The sequence below is a fragment of the Scyliorhinus canicula genome, chromosome 1 (genome assembly GCF_902713615.1).
Source record: "Scyliorhinus canicula chromosome 1, sScyCan1.1, whole genome shotgun sequence".
Taxonomy (NCBI): domain Eukaryota; kingdom Metazoa; phylum Chordata; class Chondrichthyes; order Carcharhiniformes; family Scyliorhinidae; genus Scyliorhinus; species Scyliorhinus canicula.
In genome coordinates, this window is record NC_052146.1 from 183,569,834 (window position 1) to 183,597,394 (window position 27,561).

The 27,561-nt window shown below is 47.1% G+C and overlaps 2 protein-coding genes across 3 annotated transcripts; both read left to right on the plus strand.

The window, feature by feature from the left end:
* Positions 1-1,721: 1,721 nt before the first annotated feature.
* Positions 1,722-5,315, plus strand: LOC119970055 (cystatin-like). Its single transcript, XM_038804018.1, has 3 exons — positions 1,722-2,064; positions 3,344-3,451; positions 5,040-5,315. Exons 1-3 carry the CDS (start codon positions 1,855-1,857, stop codon positions 5,127-5,129), a joined length of 408 nt encoding a protein of 135 aa, XP_038659946.1. The 5' UTR covers positions 1,722-1,854; the 3' UTR covers positions 5,130-5,315.
* A 15,569-nt stretch (positions 5,316-20,884) lies between these two features.
* LOC119969995 lies at positions 20,885-27,561 on the plus strand. 2 transcript variants are annotated; one of them, XR_005461512.1, is made up of 2 exons: positions 20,885-21,024; positions 27,336-27,561. XR_005461512.1 is itself a non-coding variant. In XM_038803963.1 (2 exons), exon 1 carries the CDS (start codon positions 22,614-22,616, stop codon positions 24,072-24,074), a length of 1,461 nt encoding a protein of 486 aa, XP_038659891.1. In that variant the 5' UTR covers positions 22,599-22,613; the 3' UTR covers positions 24,075-24,355; positions 27,336-27,555. The 2 variants fall into 2 exon arrangements, 1 of the variants encoding a protein (XP_038659891.1); XM_038803963.1 differs by lacking the exon at positions 20,885-21,024 and adding an exon at positions 22,599-24,355 and having other exon boundaries at positions 27,336-27,555.

Consider the following 27,561-nt stretch of genomic DNA (forward strand, 5'->3'; position numbering starts at 1 on the left):
CCTCATCACCAGAACTTTCAAGACCTAGCTTAGCTGGTGGTGAGATCCTTCCCTTCAGATCCTTCTTACATGCCCGGCTCTCACCCCACCTGCATGTTGCCCTCAAGGTGACTGTGGTGTGGAAGAGACCATTGTCCACTTCCCTGTGGAATGTGTCTTTGCAAAGAAGGTCTGGAGAGAGATCAGGTGGTTTTTGTTAAGGTTCATCCTGAGCAGCTCTGTGACTCAGTATTCTGTGCTCTACGAGCTGTTCCCAGGGACGCAGCCAAGCCAAACATCAGCTGTTGCTGAAGGATCATCATTCCGGTGAAAGCGCTCTTTGATCTGCCCAAAACTTGTCGGTCTTCCAGTGCAAGTAGCTGTTACCAGACTCCTAAACGACCCTCTTATGGACTGATCTGATTAATACTACACTCCTGTATGCTTCACTCGATGCCGGTGTCTATGTATTTACTTTGTGTATCTTGTGTTGCCCTATTATGTATTTTCTTCTCATGTACCAAATGAGCTGCACGAAGAAAAATACTTTTTACTGTACCTCGGTACACGTGACAATAAACAAATCCAAAGAATCCATTCCCTGACTGAGTGTTGCAGACCAGTACATTCCAAAACCCAGGAATATGTGCTGAGGGATGCAATAAAGCTTGGGACAGTCGCCGCAGAGCACAACAGGGAAAGGTCACTGTCTACGACTTTTCAGCCATTCTGAACTGAGGGAGGGAGATTGTATAGTACTCCCTCAGGCCATATGACTCATATTGAATGTATACGGTGAATCTTACAGTATCACACTTGTATTGAAGTACCCCAGAGTATAACATTGTCTATGAGCGGCAAAGTTGCACAGTGGTTAGCACTGTTGCTTCACAGTGTCAGGGACCCAGGTTCGATTCCTGGCTTGGGTCACTGTCTATGCAGAGTCTGCACATTCTCCCTGTGTCTGCGTGGGTTTCCTCTGGCTGGTCCGGTTTCCTCCCACAAGTCCCAAAAGGTGTGCCTGTTAGGTGAATTAGTCATTCTGAATTCTCCATCAGTGTACCTGAACAGGCGTCGGAGTGTGGCCCCTGGGGGATTTTCACAGTAATCTTATTGCATTGTTAATGTAAGCCTACTTGTGACACTAATAAAGATTATTATGTACAAAACTTAAATACCTTTGCACCATTTTGAAATGTCTGTATTGTTTCTTTGACTGTATTGAAGCACCTCAGAATGCAACATGATCTAAACCTGAATATTATTGCATTTGCGTGATGGCCATTTTGAAATGTTTGTAATGTTCCTTCAGATATTTTACAAATAAAGCACATTTTTGCTATAAGTTATCTAGTCCCCAGGCCGAACAAGGATTTTATTCTGGTTTATCATGGCTTCCTTGCCATGCCCCATTATCAATTCCAGGATTCTGTCTGGTTTAAATATAAGCCGGCCTCAACCAGCCCTCCCATCTTCAAGGATCTGTGCACAAATACCCCACAGGTCCCTCTGCTCCTACATTTCCTTTCAAATTTCAACGTTGTGCTTCGAGCTGTTCTTTTCTCTGGTGCTGGGACAGTACTTTTGGAAGGCACTGATGCCACTACCCGAGATGACTCTTTGTAAACTGCCCACTTGTCCTTGCACAACGGGGCGTTTCTGTTCTGAACTCAGCAGCCATCGATTGCCCAACTCCGCCCATCCAGTCTGCTGTGTCAGTCAGAGTCTCAGGGCCGCCTCCCAGCGCTGCGGGTTGGCTGACTGTCGCTGATGGCCTCGGTGACGGACGGAGCCCGGCACTGCGGCCGCTCTCCATAAAAGCGGAGGGAAGCGTCTTGCGGACTGTTGTGTTTTGTTTTGAAGAGACGGAATAAGATGGCAATGATGGGGGCGCGAGGAGCGGTGGCTGTTGTGTTGCTGGCGTCTTTGGCCATTTGTTCGAACCTACTGGGGGCGCCCGAGCCCGTGTCCCTCGATAGCCCCGAGGTGCAGAGTGCCGCGCAATTCGCCATCGCCGAGTACAACAAGGCTTCCAACGACATGTTCGCCAGCAAGATCGTGAGGATCATATCTGCCCGGCATCAGGTAAAGGGCTGCGCTGCACTCAGCCCCTGGCACAGGGCGAGTGTTCAACTCCTTTCTCGAGGGATAAAAAGAGCCCGAGTTTGGGAAGAGAATCTGCCTTCAAACTCTGGGCAGGTTTGACAACCCTACAAGCAACTGGGGAAGGGGAAAGGTGCTGTGTGTTTAGGTTAATGCCTATTAGAGCTGAAAAACAGATGGTAAAACCCTACAATGTCCCAAGCTGGGTATCAAGAGGCTATTCTTTAAAACATCCTTGTTAGGGAGACACAGGAGAAGCTTTGAGGGCAGATGGTGATTAAAAACTTGGTCAAAGACCCCCAAGGAGGCAAAGGGGGTGCAAAGGGTTAAGGGAGGGAATTCATGGGTTTAGAAGCCAAATGGCTAAAGGCCCGGTTGTCTATTGTGAAATTGGGAATGCTTAAAAGTCTGGAACTGAAGTGTGCAGATGTCTAGGATAGGCTAGAGCATTGCTGCCTCAGAGCGCCAGGTACCCAGGTTCAATTCTGGCCTTGGGTGACTTGTGTTGTTTGTTTTTCACCGTATCTGCATGGGTTTTCTCTGGGTGGTCGGTCCAAAAATGTGCAGGTTACGTGGACTGGCAATGTTAAATTGCCCCTTAGTGTCCAAATGGTTAGGTGGGGTTACAGGGATAGGGTGGAGGTGTGGGGTGCTCTTCCCAAGGGCGAGTGCAGACTGGGTGGGACGAATGGCCAACTTCTGCACTGTAAATTCTATGATTATGGAGAAAGGGAGGAGGAGGCGATGAAGGAACTTGAAAAGAAAGGTGTAAGAAATTGAGGTATTGTTGGATCAGGAGGGGTGGATCCACTAAGAAACTGGAAACGCAGCGTATGTTTTAACTCAATAGCTTTGATAGACTTTTCTCAATGGTCACAAATGAAACGACTTGCCACTGAAAAGTGCCACAAACTGTTAAATCACTGACAGCAAATTGTACTGGACAGCTTTCAATTTCACTTTCTATGTCCATCTCTGTGATTGCCTGGAAATAGAGGTACATAGTGAAGGAACGCCAACAGAAAACAATTGAAGGATTAACGGTTTAATTGAATTGTGAAAATTAAAATTTCTGGTATAAAATTCTTGTCTGTCTGCCCTTGCTTCATTTGGATTACATTTTGTGCAGAAATAATTATTTTGGGAGTATACCGTATTTAACACTTGCAGAAAATCATTCTTACATTTTGGTTCAAGCCTTCAGATTTTCACTAATCTGGAGTTGTCTTTTTTTTGAAACATTATTTTCTTTCTTTTTTAGCTTGTTTCTGGGACAAAGTACATTCTGCAGGTTGAAGTGGCGAGAACGCAATGCCGTCTGGAACATGTTGTTGTTCTGCAAATCTGTGAACTCCATGAATCTCCACAGGTAATTCTACATTTTGTCTTTACAATCATTTGTAGATTTTGGGATCTACTTGGTGGTCTCTGGCCCACAGAGCTAGGGTATAAATTCACAATCTGGTTAAGTATCCAATTCAACCCGACTTTTCTACAAAACATTCTTTGTGCCAATTCCAGTGCTTCATAGGACGAATTTTGTTATACGATTTGGGTTCTTTAAATTAGAATGAACATGTCTTGGAGTAGGATCCTGCACACTTAATCATAAAATCTTAGAATTTACAGTGCAGAAGGAGGCCATTCAGCCCATCGGTTCTGCACCAGCCCTTGGAAAGGGCACTCCACTTAAGCCCACACCTCCATCCTATCCCAGTAACCCCACCTATCCTTTTTGGACACGGAAGGGCAATTTAGAATGACCAATCCACCTAATTTGCAGATCTTTGGGCTGTGGGAGGAAACCAGAGCACCTGGAGGAAACCCATGCAGACACTGGGGGACCGTGTAGACTCCACACCAACAGTGACCCAGGTCCCTGGTGCTGTGAAGCAACAATGCTAACCACTGTGCCACTTATTTTTGAGCACACAGATCTTGAAGTAATGTGCAGAGGCTTTTCTCAATCCTGGACTGGTTTTGTAACACCTGTTCTCAGCAGCTTTTCCCTGAAGGGAAGCAAGTAGCTTCATAACTTGCAACAGAATATTTTGTGCTCCTCCAATTCATTAGTTAGGGGCAGCCTAGCCACTTGATGTACAAGATATGTGCCTGGGAATGGTGTGGAATGAAAGAGGACATTTGTGCTGTTGCCAGCATGGGAATAAAGTTTTCCAAACATTACTTGAGGCCAAAATATAATCTTTTAAGTTATGACGGTAGTTTTTATTTTTTTTTCTAGAAGCTAGCTCTAGCTAGAACATATCTAGCTCCTTCATGACTTGTGTGCTAATAGGATTATTAGAAAGGGTAGGAGAGGATTGAATATAGATTATTCCCTTGTCTAAAATGTTGAACTAAATATAATGAAAGGTAAAGTGATGATACTTGCAACGCTTTCCTGCGAGATCCTTCGCCCCACTACAGCGCGCCCACGCCTGCGCGTTTCCTGATGGCGTGGAGTGGCCCCCAATTGGAAACCCTGTTGACCAGCTGCAGGAATGGAAAATCTAGCTGCTGGCGAGGGCATGCTGCACCGGAACCATCTTTAATTAAATAGATAAATTTATATAATCTGTCATTACCATTGTTTCTGGCGAGATGACCATTTGTATCATACAATTGTATGAGTTTTGTCCAACATTACGTACCAATATTATAATGCTGGCATGTTTGTTGGGGGGGGGGGGGGGGGGGGGGGAAGCATTTATTCACAACAGAATGGCTCATACTGATGTGAAGCTCATACTGATGTGAAGCTAGGTTTCAATTTAAGCATTGCATCAATTTTCTCCAATGGATTAAAATTTTATTTCTATTCTCAGACATCATTGGAAATAGTTACTTCCAGGCTTAAGCTACTCCCTGTTGGAGGAGACATGACTATGATATAGTTTAAGTAACAAATAAATCCTGGAAAGGCTATCAAATTTCCAACAATTAATTTTATTTTTCAGACTAAAATTTGCAACTTTGATGTTCTTTCAATCCCTTGGGACGAAGAAATTACTCTGCTAAAGTCGGAATGCGCACAATCAAAAAAATAAATTTCTACATTGCTGCAGATTAATTTTCATTTGGTTAATTCTTTAATAATGCTTTCAGCATACTGTACCAATGGAAACTATTGCCTTTACTGTATGGAAATCATGATGTATAAAATTACATGCATCACCTACAAAGCAGAATTCCTGTAGCTTCCATTAAAGCTAAATAAAAGTTTCTTAACACATCTTGGGGAGTGTCAGCAACATGATTTCTTTCTGGGTCCTCGTGCATCTTTGATTCTAATAATTCCTGCTTTGACCTTGGCTAAGATCAAACTGAAGATCGGGTGCAACACATCTTGTCAGCTTGGATCTTTGAATTGTTTTTTCGAGCAAGCAAGGAGATGGATTAAGAGTTTACCCTGTCCACCCTACGCATCGGCTTTGTAACTTTTAAGAAAATAATTTAATAAAAATTAAATGTTATGGTTAAATATGTCATATATTCAAGATAAACCACTTTAAGGCCCATTTCCATACAATTAACGAGAGCCACCCGTCATTCAATGGTCTCCTGTCATTCACCAGCCTCCTCAGCAAATGCTCACACTGATGCCAATTAGTACTCCTTTTCAAAAATGTGAACCTGACAGAAGGGTTTCTGTGGGGAGCCAAGGAGATGAACAGCCATCTCTGCTAACACAGGCAAAGAGCCCGGGTGTGCTGGGCTTGCTGCCACTGTGGGGGAGGGGGACCCTCAGCTGGGGAGACCCGATGCAGGGGTGGGCTGCTATGGGAAGGGGGGTACTGGTGGAAATTGCTCGCAGCACCACCATGGCAACCCTTGGGTCCAATCTCCATTCCAGAGGCAACCCTATCTCTGCCCCACTGATCACCCATAACCCCCAGTGACTGCTGGAGCCGCTGGTTGCGTGGCTGAAGGCAATCGTGGTTAAGTGAGCTCTTGACACTTGCCAAGTAGCATGTGGGAGTCATTGCCTAGCATTTCGATTGCACCTTGATGCCTGGGCCCTGTGTGGAAGTTTTAACACCACACACAGCGGCCAAGATCCGAACACCGAGGGGATGGGACACAGCTCCAGGGACATGACCACGGCTGGAGGGTGCCATGGGGAGTGGGTTGCCTGGAGAGACTGACAACGGGTCCGTGGGTCAGCCCGCATTGCGGAAGAAAGTGACAGACATCATGATGTTTGTACAAAGTTGTTTAATGTACTGTACAATACACCATTTCTGATAGTCGCCTCCCCCACCCCGGCTCCCAACCCCTACCTACCTAACCCCTTTCATCTATCCCAGTGCCCTCAGTAATGCTCAACGTGCCTGGCCCTCCTAGCTGTACCGCCATGTCTTGGTGTTTCCCCAGGATGCACATCTGAGGTGGAGGCAGCCAGCTGCTTACCTCGTCCCGTGGCCTTCAATGACCCTGGCGAAAGCATCTTCTGGGGCCGGAGGGCCCAGGCTCACTTGTCGACGACACATGCACAGCTGTGATGCCTTGTCCCGTGTGCTGATCCTGAGATAAGGCCTCATCAGAGGGGTGGAATTCAGAGTGCTGGTGGCACCGTCGCTGCCCTATGGGCCTAGGTTGGCACTCCGCGTCCTTTCCTCCCAGTCGGAGCCCATAAGCCCTGGGGTTCACCTTGGGATGGAGGGGCAACTGGTTCAGGGCCCGGCTGCCTCTGCATCATCTGGTTCTGTCAGCCCTGGTGGTTCCCCGTAGTCCGCACCATCGTGTTGACGCCCTCGGCAATGTTCCTCAGTGACTGGGACACATCCCACACTGACCGCGCCATTTCCATCTGAGAGCGGGACATGTCCCACAGAACCCCACCAAGGTCGACCTGGTACTGGGTGACATCCGCTGGTGAGGCAGACATACTACTGAGACTCGACTGCACAATGCCTTGGACACATTCACTCATGGTGCCGACATCGTGCACCAGGCTCTCCACTGTGGAAGCCACCCTAGCAGTGTTGGCTTCAGTGCCACTCCTATGCCTGTAGCCTCTGGGACTCCTCCAATCGGCTATGGAACTGCTGGAGTAACGCTGACATCTCCCCCTGAACATTCAGATTGGTTCCCTGGGTAACTCTGTTCAGAGGTCCAGGGATCCAGCTGACTTCCAACTGCTGTCTCGCGGGGGGGGGGGGTTCCTGCCTCCACCAGATGTACATCAGCAGCAGTGTGATGCTCACCAGATTGTGCCCCAGAAGCCTGACGACTAACATTTTGCACTGAGGTGTGTGTATCTGCTGGTGGAGGCTGGGGATGACAGCTGTGCCGCGAGTATAACAGTTGCGTCCTTGAAGCTCTCCTCTGAGGTGTTCTCCCCAGAGTCAGTAGAGGGAGCTGCCCAGGATGGGCTGCGCCATCGGCTGCTGGAACTGGGGGAGAATGGACATGTGGTCAGTGCGAGGAATGCGTCAGTCAGGCAATCACTACACATCTTTGACAGGTCCTCCGGGTGGAACCTGGTGGTGCCTCACCTCTGCGGCGTCCGCCAGCCTCCACGTTGGTGACCACCCTGTCCTGGGCGACACCAGTCCCTCCAGGGCCCGCTCCTCGAAGGAAGTGAGGATTCTCAAGTCCGGCCCCCCACCAGGTCCTCTCCCGCCGATTATGAGAGAGCTTCTACTGAGAGGACACATAGAGGGCATCGTTAGCCACACAGGTGGTTGACAGTTGTGGGGGCGGGTGTGAAGGCAGGGTTATAATGGAGTTTACAAAGAAATCCCCGACATAGACACACACCAACTGATGATGGGAGGAGACTTTAACTGTGCAGGACCCATGAACAGACAGGCCGAAAACTGAAAAGACCTTCAACGTGGTGAAAGAACTCAGCTTGTTCATGGAGCAAATGGGGACAACAGACCCATGACGGTTCACCCACCCAGGGGAGAAGGAGTGAACCCAAGAGCATAATATTTATTTATGGATCGACTTCTTTTTAGTGGGAAAAGAGGTGCTTCCAGGGGTAGTAAGAGTGGAATACTCCGCAATTCTAATCTTCAACCACGCTCCACAATATATGGATGTGAAGTTGGAGACGGGCCATGCTAAACACCCCCCTGTAAGTTGGACACGGCCCTCCTGGCTGGCAAGGCCTTCTGTGAGAAAACATCATAGGCCATAGGCGAGCGTGTTACTAACATCCAGAATGGGGAGGACTCACCCTCCAAGGATCTAAAGAGAGAGCTGAGACGAGCAAGGAGGGGACATGAGAAGTCTTTGGCAGGTAGGATCAAGGAAAACCCAAAAGCTTTCTATAGGTATGTCAGGAATAAAAGAATGACTAGGGTAAGAGTAGGGCCAGTCAAGGACAGTGGTGGGAAGTTGTGTGTGGAGGCTGAGGAGATAAGCGAGATACTAAATGAATACTTTTCGTCAGTATTCACTCAAGAAAAAGATAATATTGTGGAGGAGAATGCTGAGACCCAGGCTATTAGAATAGATGGCATTGAGGTGCGTAGGGAAGAAGTGTTGGCAATTCTGGACAAGGTGAAAATAGATAAGTCCCCGGGGCCGGATGGGATTTATCCTAGGATTCTCTGGGAAGCCAGGGAAGAGATTGCTGAGCCTTTGGCTTTGATTTTTAGGTCATCATTGGCTACAGGAATAGTGCCAGAGGACTGGAGGATAGCAAATGTGGTCCCTTTGTTCAAGAAGGGGAGTAGAGATAACCCCGGTAACTATAGGCCGGTGAGCCTAACGTCTGTGGTGGGTAAGGTCTTGGAGAGGATTATAAAAGATACGATTTATAATCATCTAGATAGGAATAATATGATTAGGGATAGTCAGCATGGTTTTGTGAAGGGTAGGTCATGCCTCACAAACCTTATCGAGTTCTTTGAGAAGGTGACTGAACAGGTAGACGAGGGTAGAGCAGTTGATGTGGTGTATATGGATTTCAGTAAAGCGTTTGATAAGGTGCCCCACGGTCGGCTATTGCAGAAAATACGGAGGCTGGGGATTGAGGGTGATTTAGAGATGTGGATCAGAAATTGGCTAGTTGAAAGAAGACAGAGAGTGGTAGTTGATGGGAAATGTTCAGAATGGAGTTCAGTTACGAGTGGCGTACCACAAGGATCTGTTCTGGGGCCGTTGCTGTTTGTCATTTTTATAAATGACCTAGAGGAGGGCGCAGAAGGATGGGTGAGTAAATTTGCAGACGACACTAAAGTCGGTGGAGTTGTAGACAGTGTGGAAGGATGTTGCAGGTTACAGAGTGACATAGATAAGCTGCAGAGCTGGGCTGAGAGGTGGCAAATGGAGTTTAATGTGAAGAAGTGTGAGGTGATTCACTTTGGAAAGAATAACAGGAATGCGGAATATTTGGCTAATGGTAAAATTCTTGGTAGTGTGGATGAGCAGAGGGATCTCGGTGTCCATGTACATAGATCCCTGAAAGTTGCCACCCAGGTTGATAGGGTTGTGAAGAAGGCCTATGGTGTGTTGGCCTTTATTGGTAGAGGGATTGAGTTCCGGAGCCATGAGGTCATGTTGCAGTTGTACAAAACTCTAGTACGGCCGCATTTGGAGTATTGCGTACAGTTCTGGTCGCCTCATTATAGGAAGGACGTGGAAGCCTTGGAACGGGTGCAGAGGAGATTTACCAGGATGTTGCCTGGTATGGAGGGAAAATCTTATGAGGAAAGGCTGATGGACTTGAGGTTGTTTTCGTTAGAGAGAAGAAGGTTAAGAGGTGACTTAATAGAGGCATACAAAATGATCAGAGGGTTAGATAGGGTGGACAGCGAGAGCCTTCTCCCGCGGATGGAGGTGGCTAGCACGAGGGGACATAGCCTTAAATTGAGGGGTAATAGATATAGGACAGAGGTCAGAGGTGGGTTTTTTACGCAAAGAGTGGTGAGGCCGTGGAATGCCCTACCTGCAACAGTAGTGAACTCGCCAACATTGAGGGCATTTAAAAGTTTATTGGATAAGCATATGGATGATAAGGGCATAGTGTAGGTTAGATGGCCTTTAGTTTTTTTTTCCATGTCGGTGCAACATCGAGGGCCGAAGGGCCTGTACTGCGCTGTATCGTTCTATGTTCTAAGTTCTGGGAGGCGCTGAAGGCTGCGATCAGGGGTGAAATTATAGTTTACAAAGCAAGAAGAGATAGAGAAGAGAGGGTGGCTAGGCAACACCTAGTCAACACCATACTGGAGGTAGACCGGTGATACTCCCGTACCAGCCTCCCCGGACAGGCGCCGGAATGTGGCGACTAGGGGCTTTTCGCAGTAACTTCATTGAAGCCTACTCGTGACAATAAGCGATTTTCATTTCATTTTTCATACTCCGAGGCCCCGACCATAGAAATCTTTTTTTTTAGAAAATATTTTATTGAGGAATTTATAATTTTAACAATTTTACCCGTCAAATTTTCAACAAAAAGAAACAAGAAAAATGCAACAATATAACAAACAACCCCCCGCGCACAAAACCCCAGCCAACATGGCTTACACAAACAGTGCCACCTTCCCCAACTCCTGTCCTTTCTCATCTCTCTCATGCTTCCCCTTCCCCCGACCCCGCCGCTGACAGCTTAATTCTTCTCGATGAATGGCTGCCACCTCCGAGCAAACCCCTGCAGTAATGATCCTCTCAAAGCGAATTTAATTTTCTCGAGTCTGAGAAACCCCGCCATGTTACTAACCTGCAACCCCGACTTCGGGGGCTCCGCGTCCCTCCACCCTAAAAGGATCCATCTCCGGGCCACCAGGGAAGCAAAGGCCAGGACGTCGGCCTCTTTCACCCCCTGGGCTCCCAGGTCTTCCGACACACCGAAGATCGCCACTGTTGGACTCAACAACACCCTCATTTGTAAGACCTCTGACATGACGTCAGAAAATCCCTGAAAGAAACCCCTCGGCCTCGCCCAAAACATATGGATATGATTAGCCAGACACCCGCACAGCGCCCACACTTATCCTCCACTTCCTCAAAGTACCTGCTCATCCGGGCTACAGTCATGTGCGCCCTGTGGACCACCTTAAACTGTATCAGGCTGAGCCTGGGGCACGACGACGACGCATTAACTCTCCTCAGGAACTCCTCCCATAATCAGGCCTCCAACTCCACCACCCAGTTCCTCTTCTCACTTTCTCTTCACCTCCCCTTATGGGCCCCCTCCCATTCCATCAGTTAATTATAGATTTCTCAGGCCTTCCCCTCTCCTACTCCTGTTCTCGGCACCACCTTATCCAGTAGCCGCTGGGGCAGCAGGTGCGGGAAGGTCAAAACCTGCCTCCGCACGAAATCCCTCACCTGCAGATACCGGACCGCATTCCCCCCATGGCAACTCAAACTCCTCCTCCAGGCTAGGGAAACCCTCATCAATAAACAGATCTCTAAATGTCTCAAACCCCGCATGCTGCCACCTCCGGAAACCCCCATCTAGCCCCCCCCCCCCCCCCCCCCCCCCTCCGGAGCGAACCGGTGGTTGTCACATATCGGTGCCCACGCTGACCCACCCTCTAACCCCCTGTGCTGTCTCCACTGTCCCCAAGCCCTCAGGGCTGTCACCACTACTGGGCTTGTGGAGTACTGAGCCGGCGAGAACGGCAGACGTGCCATTAAAAGTGCATCCAAACTCATGTCCTTACATGAGGCTGCCTCCTCCCATTCCCATACCGACCCCTCCCCCACTACCCACTTCCTGATCATGACCGTAGAGCTCTTGGCGGAGCGGAAAAAGGTACAGATAAGCTTTGACCTGCTCTCCACGAGGAAAGCAATGCACCAACTCCGCTAGATACGGGGAACCCTGTACGAACACGGAGACAAAGCCAGTCGCCTGATGCCTCAGTAGCTGAGAAAGCAGGCAGCAATGAGAGAAATAGCCCAGATTAGGGCCAATAAAGGCAACTGATTAGCGGATCCGGATAAGGTCAACGAGGCATTCAAGACTGTCTACCGGGGGGCTGTACACCTCCCAACCCACAGTAGGGGACTTGAGAATGAAGCAGCTCCTTGATGGACTAGACATGCCAGTTGTGGGGGAGGATAGGAGATGGGGCATGGAAGTACCATGAGAACTGGGAGTGGTCGTGGAGAGTATTAGCTCCATGCTGGCGGGTTAGGCACCTGGACCGGACGGTTTCCCGGTGGACATCGACAAAACTTTGCGACAGCACTGGCCACGCACCTGCGGGAGATGTTCACAGGCTCACTGGTGAGGGATGGCACAAGCAGCAATATTTCTGATACCTGAGAAAGACAAAGACCCAGATGAAAGTGGTTTCTACAGACCCATCTCATTGCTAAACGCATACGCGAAGATACTGGCCAAGATCCTAGCCAAAAGGCCAGAGGACTGCATACCAGAGGTGGTAGCAGAAGACCTTTGTTAAGAATCGACAGCTATAACATCAGGCACTTGCTGAACATGATCATGACCCCATCCGGGGAGAGAACACCCTAGGTGATCATCTCCCTGGATACAGAAAAGGCCTTCGACAGAGTCAAATGGAAGTACCTCATACAGCGAGCGTACGGACAAATCCCAACAGCTAAGTACTCCCAGTTGCACAAGGCAGGGATGCCTGTTATACCCGCTGCTGTTCGCCTAGGTGATCAAACCACTGGCGATCGGCTTAGGGCGGCAAAGAACTGGAAAGGGATCCGGAGAGGAGGCTGAGAGCACAGAGGCTCTAGCGGATGACCTTCTCTTCTACATCTCAGACCCATGGAACAGCATGGAAGGAATCATGGCACTCTTGAAAGAGTTTGGAGCCTTCTATGGCTACAAACTGACCTGAGCAAAAGCGAGATCTTCCTGGTGAACTCGCAAGGGGGAGGGACAGATCTGGAGGGGTTGTCTTGCAAACAGGCCCAACACAAATTCCATTACCTTGGGGATCCAAATCACTCATGACTGGACAGGGATCCACAAGTGGAACCTGAACAGCCTGACGGATGAAGTAAAAAAAGGACCGACAGAGATGGAGCACACTCCCACTCTCCCTGGCAGGATAGTGCAGATGAAGATAAACGTACTGCCCAAGTTCCTCTTCCTATTTAGATCCTTCCCGATCTAGTAGGGCAGGGGGGTGGGTACCAGAGCAATAGGTCAGAAGGTGAAAGCATTGAGGGAGAAGTAGGGAATAGGGCCAGTATGGCTCTGAGGAAGAGCAGACAGGGAGATGTTGCTGAAAACAGCGGATCTGGTGGCCTGAAGTGCATATGTTTTAATGCAAGTATTACAGGTAAGGCAGATGAACTTAGAGCTTGGATTAGTACTTGGAACTATGATGTTGTTGCCATTACAGAGACCTGGTTGACGGAAGGAGAGGATTGGCAGCTAAACGTTCCAGGATTTAGATGTTTCAGGCGGGATAGAGGGGGATGTAAAAGGGGTGGCGGAGTTGCGCTACTGGTTAGGGAGAATATCACAGCTGTACTACTGGAGGACACCTCAGAGGGCCGCAAGGCTATATGGGTAGAGATCAGGAATAAGAAGGGTGCAGTCACAATGTTGGGGGTTTACTACAGGCCTCCCAACAGCCAGCAGGAGATAGAGGAGCAGATAGGTAGACAGATTTTGGAAACGAGTAAAGACAACAGGGTTGTTGTGATGGGAGACTTCAACTTCCCCAATATTGACTGGGACTCACTTAGTGCTAGGGGCTTAGACGGGGCAGAGTTTGTAAGGAGCATCCAGGAGGGCTTCTTAAAACAATATGTAGACAGTCCAACTAGGGAAGGGGCTGTACTGGACCTGGTATTGGGGAATGAGCCTGACCAGTTGGTAGAAGTTTCAGTAGGGGAGCATTTCGGGAACAGTGACCACAATTCAGTAAGTTTTAAAGTGCTGGTGGACAAGGTAAGAGTGGTCCTAGGGTGAATGTGCTAAATTGGGGGAAGGCTAATTATAACAATATTAGGCGGGAACTGAAGAACCTAGATTGGGGGCGGATATTTGAGGGTAAATCAACATCTGACATGTGGGAGGCTTTGAAATGTCAGTTGAAAGGAATTCAGGACCGGCATGTTCCTGTGCGGAAGAAGAATAAATACAGCAAATTTCGGGAACCTTGGAGAACGAGAGATATTGTAGGCCTCATCAAAAAGAAAAAGGAGGCTTTTGTCAGGGCTAGAAGGCTGGAACAAACGAAGCTTGTGTGGAATATAAGGAAAGTAGGAAGGAACTTAAGCAAGTAGTCAGGAGGGCTAGAAGGGGTCATGAAAAGTCATTGGCAAATAAGGTTAAGGAAAATCCCATGGCTTTTTACACGTACATAAAAAGCAAGAGGGTAGACAGGGAAAGGGTTGGCCCACTGAAGGATAGGCAAGGGAATCTATATATAGAGCCAGAGGAAATGGGCGAGGTACTAAATGAATACTTTGCATCAGTATTCACCAAAGGAATCGGTGGATGTTGAGTCTGGAGAAGGGTGTGTAGATAGCCTGGGTCACATTTAGATCCAAAAAGACGACGTGTTGGGTGTCTTGAAAAATATTAAGATAGATAAGTCCCCAGGGCCTGATGGGATCTACCCCAGAATACTGAAGGAGACTAGAGAGGAAATTGCTGAGGCCTTGACAAAAATCTTTGGATCCTCACTGTCTTCAGGTGATGTCCCGGAGGACTGGAGAATAGCCAATGTTGTTCCTTTGTTTAAGAAGGGTAGCAAGGATAATCCAGGGAACTACAGGCCGGTGAGCCTTACATCAGTGGTAGGGAAATTACTGGAGCGAATTCTTCAAGACAGGATCTACTCCCATTTAGAAGCAAATGGACGTATTAGTGAGAGGCAGCACGGTTTTGTGAAGGGGAGATCCTGCCTCACTAACTGATAGAGTTTTTCAAAGAGTTCACAAAGATGATTGATGCAGGTAGGGCAGTGGATGTTGTCTATATGGACTTCAGTAAGGCCTTTGACAAGGTCCCTCATGGGAGACTGGTACAAAAGGTGAAGTCACACGTGATCAGGTGTGAGCCGGCAAGATGGATACAGAACTGGCAAGGTCATAGAAGGCAGAGAGTAGCAATGGAAGTGTGCTTTTCTTTTTTTGGAAATGTTTTTTATTGAGTTTTCATATTTTATATCCAACAAATTACAAATTATTAGAAAAAAAACACGCAAAAATGAACATGTATATTTACAGGTAAGCATCTTCATAATAACAACTGTGGCCGCCCCCTTTAACCGGCATACATATTTTACATTCCCCAATATGGCCGAGGCACATGTTTATAGGCATTTATTTACAATTTGGTTTTGGGCCTTAGCTTGCCATCAGACTGTCGCTTGCGGCTTTGTCCTTCCTTTTTTTTTTGGAATAATTTTTATCCAAGTTTTCAACAACAAATTTTATCACAACAGAGAAAAACAGTAACCCCTCCCCCCAATACAAAAACAATAAATTAACAAGAAAAAGAAATAAGCATAAAACCATGCGAACAAACCCCCATACCGAACCCGTAACTCTCCCCCCACGGCTACCTTCCCCCGATTCCCATCCATTTTCCCCTGGTTCTTGGCCACCCGACTATTCTTCCTCTTGTACGTTGGCCACAAACAGGTTCCGGAACAATTGCATGAATGGCTCCCACGTTCTGTAGAAGCCATCGTCTGACCCTCGGATGGCGAATTAGATTTTCTCCATTTGGAGAGATTCCGAGAGGTCGGACAGCCAGTCTGCAGCTCTGGGTGGTACTGCTGACCGCCAGCCAAACAGGATTCTACGGCAGGCGATCAGGGAGGCAAAGGCAAGGGCGTCCGCCCTCCTCCCCAGGAATAGATCTGGCTGGTCTGAAACCCCGAAGACCGCCACTATCGGGCATGGCTCCACCCTCACCACTTTGGACATAGCCTCGAAGAAGGCTGTCCAGTACTCCACAAGTCTGGGCAAGACCAGAACATGTGGGCGTGGTTGGCCGGGCGTCTTTGGCACCGTTCACATCTGTCCTCCACCTCCGGGAAGAACCTACTCATACGGATTCTTGTTAAGTGGGCTCTATGTACCATTTTTAGTTGCGTCAGGCTGAATCTTGCGCACGTGGAGGTGGAGTTGACCCTATGTAGTGCTTCGCTCCAGAGTCCCCACCCTTGTCCGACATTTTGGTCAGGCCAAATTGCTGCCGCAGTTGGTTCCAGGATTGGAGGGTGGCTGTCACCACTGGGCTGCTGGAGTGTTTTTTGGGTGGGGATGGGAGTGCTGCCATGGCGAGGGCCCGGAGGGAGGTCCCCATGCAGGAGGCCTCCTCCGCACGTACCCACTCGGCCTCTGGCTCCATCCCTTTACTCGCTCGGCTGTTGCCGCCCAGTGGTAGAATTGTAGGTTCGGGAGGGCTAGACCCACCCCTGGATTTTGTTTTTTGTTGGACCTTCTTTGGGATCCTAGCATTTTTACCCCCCTCCCCCCCACCCTCCCATTCCCCCTCCATACGAACGCCATGATAAGTTTGTCCAGCACTTTGAAAAAGGCCTTGGGGATGTAGATCGGAATGGATCTAAACAGGAAGAGGAACCTGGGCAGTACGTTCATTTTGATCGTCTGGACTCTCCCCGCGAGGGAGAGTGGGAGTGTGTTCCATCTTTGCAGGTCCTTTTTTACTTCCTCCGTCAGGCTGGTGAGGTTCCATTTGTGGATCCCTTTCCAGTCATGGGCTATTTGGATCCCCGGGTAGCGGAATTTGTGTGGGGCTTGTTTGAACAGCAGCCCCTTTAGTGCTGCACCCCCCACCCCCCAAACCCCCCCCCCCCCCACCCCACCCCCCACACCCAAACCCCCCCCACCACCCCACATCCACCCCCCACAATCCCCCACCCCCCCCCCCCCCCCCCCCCCCCACCCCCCCCACCCACTCTCCTGGTGGAGAGCAGGTCAAAGTTCCTTTGTAGTTCTTTCCTCTCCGCCAGGAGCTCTACGGTCGGGGCCTTGGAGTATTTACGGTCTACCTCCAGTATGGAGTCGACCAGCTTCTGCCTAGCCACCCTTTCCTCCCTATCTCTTTGCGCTTTGAAGGCAATGATTTCCCCTCTTAGTACAGCCTTAAGCGCTTCCCAGAGCGTGGAGGGTGAGACCTCCCCATTTTGGTTGTTCTCTGTGTACTCTGCTATGGCCCGCGCTATCCTTTCGCTGAAGGCCTTGTCCGCTAGTAAGGCACCGTCCAACCTCCATGTGGGGCGCTGGGCCCTTCCCGTCTCTAGCCGCACGTCCATGTAGTGTGGAGCATGATCTGATATCACAATTGCAGAGTATTCCACTTTGTCTATCCCTGGAAGCACCGTTTTCCCCACCACAAAGAAGTCAATTCTGGTGTACACATTGTGTACTGGGGAGAAGACGGAGAATTCTTTCTCCCCCAGGTGGGCGAACCTCCAGGGGTCCACTGCTCCCATCTGCTCCATAAAGTGACCGAGTTCCCTTGCCATGCTTGAGGTTTTCCCCGTTTTGGGGTTTGATCTGTCCGTCTTTGGATCCTGTACACAGTTGAAGTCCCCCCCCATGATTAGTCAATGCGTCGTTATGTCCGGGATTTCTGCCATGGTCTTTTTGATGAAACTCGTGTCGTCCCAGTTGGGCGCGTACACCTTGACTAGAACTACCGGCGCCGCATCCAGGGCCCCGCTGACCATGACATACCGCCCCCCTGGGTCTGTAACCGTCTTTGTCGCCCTAAACATTGTCCTCTTGCCAATCAGGATCGCCACCCCCCATGGCCCTTGTCCCATAGCAGGAATGGTAGGTTTATCCCACCCAGGCCTTTCTTACCCGCAGTTGGTCCTGCTCCCTCAGGTGCGTCTCTTGGAGGAAGACTATGTCGGCCCTTATGTTTCTGAGGTGGGTGAGGACTCTGGATCTCTTCACTGGGCCGTTAAGTCCCCTTACGTTCCAGGTGATTATCCTGGTGGGGGGCTTCTGCCCCCCCGTTCCTGTGGGATTAACCATATTTATCTGGTGGATGCGCCCCTGCCCTCCGGGGTTTCCCTTTGTTAGGGGGCCGCCAGGATGGCTGCAATCACTGCTCTCCCCATGCGGTCGGGTCTCTGCGCTCCAGGGTTTCCCCTTGTCCCGGGGGCACCCGCCATGGCCGTCCACTGTGTGTACGCCACGCGGGTAGTCCCCTGCACTCTGGGGGCCCCCTTCGCCCACAGACCGTACTGGGTGGGTGCTTGCAGCGGTTCCTTGTTTCGAGCCCTTTGTTGTGGCACTTTGTAGCCCTGTTCCTTTTCTGGCCTCTTTTGTCCCTTCGTCCCTGCATTTCCCCTCCCCGGTGTCTCGCTCCCTGTGTGCCCCCCTGTATACCTCCTTTGCCCCTCTATCCCCTATTCCTGTCCCCGTTTGCTCTCCCGACTTTGACGGGTGTCCCCCCCCCTCCCCTGCCTGGCGCCTTCCCCCCTGTTGGGGGTGCGCTGCGGCCTTGCTTTGTTGCGTGCCCCCGGCGCTAGCTTTCCTGCTAGTACGGTGGCTCCCCTCTCGGGGGTTGTTGTCTCGCTTCTCCCCTGCCTGGCCTCTACGGTTTTCTGCCCGCTCTTCCCCCATCCTACCCTGCACCCCTCTCGCCTGCTCTCCCTTCTCCAATACTCTCGTTCCCTCGTGCTGGGGCCTGGCCTCCCACCTGGAGCGGTCCCTTGGGCAGTGGTTTGTTTTTTGTTCAGGGTGTTCCTGCCGGGGTGGGGGGGGGGGTTGCATTGCCTCGCCCCTCTCCCCCCCCCCCCGTCGGCGTGTCGTTGCCCCTTGCCAGGGGCCCCTCGTCCCTACCCCCGCTGGTTGTTTTCCAGCCTGTGCTCCTCGACGAACCTATTCGCCTCAGCGGGGGCTGTAAAGAAATATTCCCTGTTTTGGTATGTGACCCAGAGTTTCGCTGGGTACAGCATACCAAAACGCACTCTGCTCCTGTGGAAAGCTGCTTTCGCTCTGTTGAACTCAGCCCGTCTCTTAGTTATATCTGCTCCAAGATCCTCATAGATTCGGATGGCGTGCCCTTCCCATTTGCAGGCTCTATTTTCCCTGGCCCAGCGCAGGATTGTCTCCCTATCCCGGTACCGGTGCAGTTTGGCTATGACTGCTCTCAGTTGTTCCCCTGCCTTGGGCTTCGGGCGCAGCGACCAATGTGCTCTGTCCATTTCCAGTGGGTTGGGGAAAGTGTCCCTCCCCACTAAGTTGCCCAGCATCTCAGCCACGTATGCTGTGGGGTTTCTACCCTCGCTCCCCTCTGGCAGGCCCACTATCCTTACATTTTGCCTTCTCGAGCAGTTTTCCTGGTCATCTACCCTGCCCTTCAGGCTCCCCTGTGTTGCACCCAGTCTCGCCACTTCCCTCTCCAGGGCCGTGACCCGGTCGCACATGTCGGTCGCTGCTTTCTCCAGCTCCTTAATGGTCGCCTCCTCGGCTGCCAGTTTCTCCCCCAAACTGGTCAGAGCCTGCTGCACCCCTGACATGGTCCTGGCCACTGCTGCCTGTACTGCGATTTCCGCGTCTGCTTTCACCTCTGCCTTGATTGCCTGCAGCTGCTCCCTCACCACCTCGGTAACGGCTGCCTTCCAATTCCAGCCCCCCTCTAGCCCCAGGGGAGAGGGCACCTGTCTGTCCAGCTCTTTTTGATGCGGCGATAAATCCGTTCCGCTGCTTTGTGCGCTGATTGGCTCGCCTGAGCTGGCTTGCCCCTTGTCCCGTCTGCTTCTGGTTCCCCCTCTCCCTCTCCCTTGGCTCCCTTCTGGTGTTTTTTTCTCCCCCTTTTCCGCACCCTATTTTTATTTTTATTGTCTCTTCCCTTTTTTCCCCCTCTCTTCCCTTCTTTCCTTCACCACAGAATTTTATTTATTTATTTATTTATTTCCCCCCCCCTTTTATGCAACCCCTCTCAAGTGGGCTTACTTTGGATGGGAGAGAGTGTAAAAAGAGAGAAAATAATATATATACCTGTAGAAGTCAGGTATTTTAAATACACTTAATATAGGTAAGTTAAATCCCAGTTTTAAAATGAAAGAAACATACAACTTCCAAACTCAGACATGTGTTTGGGAAAAACAGAACCACTGATAAAAACATCACATTCTTTCAAGGACAGGGGCTAAATCCCATGGGCTGTAAGGTGGAATAATTAAAGGCTCCATTGTTCTGATTTCAGGCCACTTGTGATAACAGCCTGAACCACATTCCATAACGTATGCAAGCCGAAACATTTTAGACTGTGTCAAAAAACAGTTTAAATTATAGTATGATGAGATGACATAACGTCTTAATTGTTGCAGATAAGCAACAATTGGAAGTGGCGTTGCATCGTGAGGATGGACGGCTTGTTATCAAATCAAATGTGTTTTGAATATAGCTTAAACCAATTAGGATTATATTGGGGTGTAATCGGATCGCTTAAGACAGATATGAAAGAGTATATCCATGGATGATTTGGCCACCATTTTAGAAAGACAGAAAGACAGAGAGAAAGAGACAGAAAAGAGACAAAGAGAACAAGACAGAAAGCGAGAGAGAGAGAGAAAGTAAAGGAAGAGAATTAGAAAAGAGTTCTGTATTCCTATTTCATTTTCATACTTTGATTTCAGCCTTTGACTTTTAAAGTTGTGTTCAGGCTATTATCTCAGAAGATAATTCCTGTGATTCTTTGAAGAAAATCAAATTGTCTACAAACTACCTTTTAAATCATTTTCAAGTTGTAACCAATGAACTTCAAATAAAACAATTCTTATTTGCACCTGACAAGTTTTTAACTTGAATTTCTACTGAGTTTCAACAATGTCTCAACAACAACCGGCAACCGTAATGAGAATAAAACTTCAAAATCCTAAGATACAACACTTGGCGTAGTCAGGCAGCGGGGGAGGAGTTCTGATTCGACCTTCGGAGAGGTTCGGAAAGCTTTGTGAGAAATCGGAGGAGGACCAGGCGACGACGGAAGCTTCGGGAATAATCGGAAGAGATCGGAAGACAGTCGGAATCCACGGCTAGTCTGGGGTAAGAAATATCTTTTTCACCCATTAAAAGTCTTAAAGCCGCATCAATCAGTGCTTCGACCCCTGAAAAGGACATTTTTATAGACTGTATTAAATCAATCAGCTGCTGGTTGTTGAGACTAACGTACCTACACACAAAAAGTTAAGTGAAAGGTTGAATTTATGGCTGATCCAGATGAAAGTATAGATTCAGACCCTTTAGAAGGCAGAAATTTACTCCCTACGACGGTAAAAGGAGGAACTGGGATACCAGATGTTTCCATTGAAGATATGTTGGGGGATTTTGGGTCTTTCTTTCGTAAACAATTTGACCTATGTGAAACCTCAAGAAAAATTGAATCAAAGTATAATATCCGCAGAGGACAGTGGTCCTTTGATAATATCAAGAGAGCATGGGGAAAAAGCACACGATTGCACAGTGCAGAACGTGTTAAATGGTCCCTGGCAATTATGGGACAATTACGCAGACAGCAAGAGATAATTACTAAAAATAAAACTGATCATGAGTATAGGACCACTAAAGACCAACTAATTGCAGATGTTGAAGAATTGCAAGATGCAAAAGCAAAAATTGAATCTGACGATGAAATTAGAACTGATTTGGAAAACAAAATCTCTGCTGGAGCAGTTGCCTGTTCAAATAGCAGAAGTACAAAATCAAATTGCTGAAGTGGAATCACAAAACCAACAGCTGCAATCAAAAACTGAGCAAATTGAACTTGAAAAGTACAAGTTAATTGAAGAAAAATGTGTTTTAGAAAAAGAATTGCGAGATGCAGAATTCAGTTTTGAACAGGATGATGCCAAATTCCAACAGTTATCTGTTCTATTAGCAGAATTCCAAAATCAAATTTTTGAAGTGGAATCAAAAAACCAAAAGCTGCAAGCAAAAACTGAGCAAATTGAACTTGAAAAGTACAAGTTAATTGAAGAAAACTGTTTTAGAAAGAGAATTGCGAGATGTAAAATCCAAATTTGAACAGGACGATGAACTTAGAACAGAATTGCAAAACAAAACTTCTAAACTCCAGCAGTTATCTGTTCAAATAGAGTTCCAAGATCAAATTTTTGAAGTAGAGTCAAAATACAAACAGTTGCAATCAAAAATTGATCAAACTGAACTTGAAAATTCCAAGTTAATTGAAGAAAAATGTGTTTTAGAAAAAGAATTGCAAGATACAAAAGCAAAACTTGAACATTATGATGAAATTGGAACAGAATTGCAAAACAAAACTTCTAAACTCCAGCAGTTATCTTCTCAAATAGCAGAATTACAAAATCAAATTTTTGAAGTGGAGTCAAAATACCAAAAGTTGCAATCAAAAACTGAGAGAATTGAACTTGAAAAGTACAAGGTAATGGAACAAAAATGTGTTTTAGAAAGAGAATTGCAAGATGCAGAATCTAAACTTGAACATTATGATGAAATTGGAACAGAATTGCAAAACAAAACTTCTAAACTCCAGCAGTTATCTATTCAAACAGCAGAATTACAAGATCAAATTTTTGAAGTAGAGTCAAGATACCAAAGGTTGCAATCAAAAACTGAGCGAATTGAATATGATAATTGCAAGTTAATCGAAGAAAGATATGTTTTTAAAAAAAGATTTAAACACTGCGACTGAAAGGGGCAAGGTCCTAAAAGACTGGATTCAAACAGCAGCTGAAGTAACACAAACTCAACAAGCAGCCCACCTAGTGGCACAATTGGCAAATGCACAGCCGAGATCAATTGTCAAGAATAAATTAATTCCTCTGCCAAATGAATCAGACGAAGATAGTGTTCCTACAAAGCGTAATACTAAATTAATTCAACTAGCCCCTTTAAAACGCAAACGGGTTAGAGTTGGAAGCAAAAAAATAGAGGAAGAAGGTGAAACTATCTCTAGAAACATATTTGATCATCAATGGACTCAGGAACCAGCAGAGCCTGCACAAATTGACGAATGGTCCAAAAATCTCCCACATCCTAAAAAGGGTGGTATGTCCACATGGAATGGAATTAACAGATTAAAATCCATTTACAGTCTCCACCCATTTGATGGAGTACAAGTTCTGACTATCATGCTCGGTACTCGCGTAATTTCAACCCTTAGAACTGAGGTGGAATTTGCCCTTGGAGACGATTTGCAAAATTTAGACGCTGGTTGGCTAGCAATCAGGGATTGGCTATTAACATATCGCCCCCCGAGGACCGATTGGTCTAAGATCACATCTTGCATTCAAAAAAGTAATGAAGATATTCAGGATTTTGAGGACAGATTTTTACAGACTTGGATGGAATATTCGGGAATGACACTTACAGACGAAACTGACGCATGGGATGCAAGCAATTTAAATCCATTAAAAACGGCTTTTGTAGCCGGTGTTAAACCTGAGGTTTCTGATGCCTTGAATTTGGTTTTACCATCTTGGGCCAAAACTGGCACATACCGAGACATAGTTGACCGGTGCATTCAGATAGATCGCGGTTTACGCAATCGGACAAGCTCATCAGCAGTGACTAAAGCACCACCACAAAATTCAGGGCAAACATGTACCCTGGCTCCATTAAAATCACGTAAGGAAAATATACCACAATGTCTTTACTGCGGTAAAGTAGGACACTGGATGGCAAAATGCTATCTTAAACCACGGATGGATTCGAGAGATGATAATGAGGTAGACAATTTTCACTACAATACATTTCCACCTCGTGGTCAACCACGTAATGCGCACAAACAAGATGCACCTAGGGTAACGTTCCAACAAGACAGACCCAGACTTACGTACAGGGATTCTAAAACCTCCCAACCTTATCCATGTGGGGAGGAACCTTATCCACGTAGGGAGGAACCTTACCCACGTAGGGAGGAACCTTACCCACGTAGGGAGGAACCTTACCCACGTAGGGAGGAACCTTACCCATGTAGGGAGAAATCTTACCCACATGGGGACGAACCGTACCCACGTAGGATTCTACACGATGATAACAATGCTATGAATGAAATGTTAAACAGCTGTCCTCCAGCTCAAAGACGTTCTCTGTGTGATAATTCAAAAAACTACTAGACCCCACTCTTGATGATTCTCTCCATTTCTCTCTACATGCACTTTTGCAGCAGAAAAATGATGGATTATATATTTCATTAAGAGTGGAAGGTATTGATATCGATTTTCTATTTGATACTGGAGCTGAACTTACCTGTGTTACTGAACAGAATGCTGCTTTCTTTCCCCTGACTTCAGAGAAAATTGAAGCTTTGGCTGCAGGAGGAGACTCTGTCCCTCTTCGGAAGACTATACCACTGCTCTTAGAATTTGGACCACATCAACTGATAGCGTCAATATGGGTAGGTCCGGTAACACAAGCACTTCTAGGTATGGACATCTTATCACAACTAAATTCTTCACTCAATTTCAATAATGGGAAAATTACCTGGCCCATTAGACACATAAAAAAAGATGAAATACAACATCATCCAATTTGGGCGATTGACAAAAATGATTGTGGTCTTTTGAAAATGGAACCAGTTACTTTCATGGGATCAGCTCCACCTTGTACCAAACAATACCCCATTAGCAAAACGTCAATTCAAGGTATTCTACCTATAATAAAACAACTTGAAGAAAGGGATATTTTAGTGCGTATTCACAGTTCATCAAACAGCCCTGTATGGCCTGTGAAAAAGGCTAATGGTACATGGCGCCTTACTATTGACTACAGAAAGGCAAATCAATTCATTGTCAGAAAAGCTCCTTTGGTGGCAGATCCGTCTACAATTTTTAACTCTTTAACTCCTGACCTTCAGTGGTTTTCAGTCATTGATATGGCAAATGGCTTCTGGTCAGTACCATTAGCTAAACAAGTACAACCATGGTTTGCTTTTACAGTTAATCAGCAACAGTACACATGGACTAGACTACCGCAAGGTTTTCACAATAGCCCAACTGTTTACCACATGGCTCTGCAGAATCACATCAGGGAACTGCCTGATCTGCCTTCAACCATTATTCAGTATGTAGATGATGTTCTGTTAGCCCCCATCAATAAAGATGACCATGAAAAGGACTTACGGGTGGTCTTGAACCACCTCAGTGCAAATGGTCACAAAGCTAGCTTTGCAAAAGCACAAATTACCCAGGAAGAAGTTGTTTACTTGGGACAGAAAATTTCCAAAGGCAAAAGGGAACTTACTCAGAACAGAACAGCTGCCATCAAAGCAGCTAAAGAACCCTCAACTGTACAGGAAGTCAGATCTTTCTTGGGACTCTGTAATTTTAACAGAAATTGGATTGATTCTTATACTCAGTTATGCCATCCATTGAATGATCTTCTAAAAGGAAACAGAAAATCAAAAGATCGAGTTAAACTCAATTCTGAACAAAAACAATCATTTCTGAATTTGAAAAGGTCCTGTGTTCAGCGCCAGCCTTAGGTATTCCAAACAACGGAAAACCTTTTACCATGTTTGTTCATGAAAGAGATGGTTACATGACTGCAGTACTAGCTCAAGAACATGGTGATCAGTTAAGACCAGTTGGGTACTATTCCCTTAAACTTGACAATGTGGCACTAGCATTTGGCAGTTGCTTACGAGCCATGGAAGCTACATGTCGAGCTATAATGATTACATCTGGACTTGTTCTAGACCAAAAGTTAATCATTAAATGTCCACATTCAGTCCATTCTCTACTATCCATGAACAGAGTGTCACAAGTTACATCAGCTAGATGGACTAGATGGACAGCAGTTTTGGAAGCTCCCAACCTATATTTTCACAAAGCCAATCCTGTAAACCCATCGTCCTTGCTCCCGCTTCCCGAGGAACAAGGGAAGGGAGAGAGAGAAGTGCATGACTGTGTGAAAATAATAGAGGAAATGGAAGAAGTACGCTTAGTAGAAGAAGAGCCACTACAGAACCCAGATTTAATCCTATTCACAGATGGTTCCTCTTTTATTGACAAGGGTATCAGGAAAGCTGGGTGGGCAGTCACAAGCCCATACGAAGTATTAGCTGAAGGAAGTTTGCCCCCAGCTACATCAGCTCAGCAGGCCGAATTAAAGGCACTTACAGAAGCATGTCATGTGGCAAGAGATAAAACTGCTAACATCTATACTGACTCCAGATATGATCTTGGAGTAGCACATGATTTTGGCCAACTGTGGAGAAAAAGAGGATTTCTCACAACAGCAGGTACACCTATCCGAAATGGAAAGGAAGTATGAGATCTTCTAGAAGCTATGACCTTGCCCAAAGAAGTATCAGTTCTAAAATGTAAAGCCCATACTCATGAGGACACTATGGAAGCAAGAGGAAATGCTCTTGCGGACCAAGCAGCAAGGGAAGCTGCCTCCCTTTGTGCCTCTCATTGGCATCAGGAATCCAGTCACATTTACAAATTGGGAGTAACCACCTTATTACATGATTTACGTGAAATGCAGAATGATTGTACAAAGGAAGAAAAATGGAAATGGTTAGAATCAGGTATTCAACCGTATGATGATGAAATTTGGAGAGAAGTTCAAACTTGTAAACCAGTCGCACCACAATCACTAATGCCCTTCTTAGCTCAACAAATTCATTCATGGGGACACATATCACCTCAACAAATGATGGATCGATTCCATAGAAGTTGGTGTGGTAAAGGATTCAAAAAACATGCACAATTGGTAACAAACAGATGTGTAACCTGTCAAAAGAATAACTTGGGTCCTATAACATCAATGCCTCAATTAAGAGCTCCTGCTCCTGCAGGTCCATTCCAGGACTTACAAGTAGATTACATCACTCTTCCTAAATGTCAACAGTACAATGACATCCTTGTAATAGTGGATAAATTCTCCAGATGGGTGGAAGCTGCTCCAGCTAGAAGAGGGACAGCTGCCCATACAGCCAAAGTGCTATGCAAAGACTTTATTCCCAGATGGGGAGTACCAGCTAGCATTGACTCAGACAATGGAACCCACTTTACAGGAGCTGTTTGTAGGGAAGTCTGTAAACTACTAAACATTAACTGGAATTTACACTGTCCTTATCATCCACAATCATCAGGACAAGTGGAACGTATGAATCGAACTTTGAAAGAAAGACTGTCTAAATACAGCCAGGAAGGCATGAATTGGGTCCAAGCTTTGCCAATAGTATTATGCAGCATTAGAGCAACACCAAATAGAACAACAGGCCTGAGCCCTTTTGAAATCATCACAGGCAGACCAATGTCTCTGCCAGGAACTATTGACTTGAGGAAAGCAGACTGTCATTTAATGAGTGATGCTTTGCTGTCTTACTGAAAAATCTAACAAATGCTGTTAGCTCTGCTTCTCAACAGGTGTTAGCTGCGTGGGGTGATCCTCCGGATGGTGGACACGACCTGGTGCCCGGTGAAGAAGTGTACGTCAAAAAGCTGCAAAAGGAACCTTTGGGATCAAAGTGGGAAGGTCCTTTCGTAATCCTTCTCACCACCCAATCCGCTGTTAAGTTAAAAGGAAAGAAAAGTTGGATTCACGCATCGCACGTGAAGCGCGCGTACAAGTAAAATGTTTGCCGCAATTTTA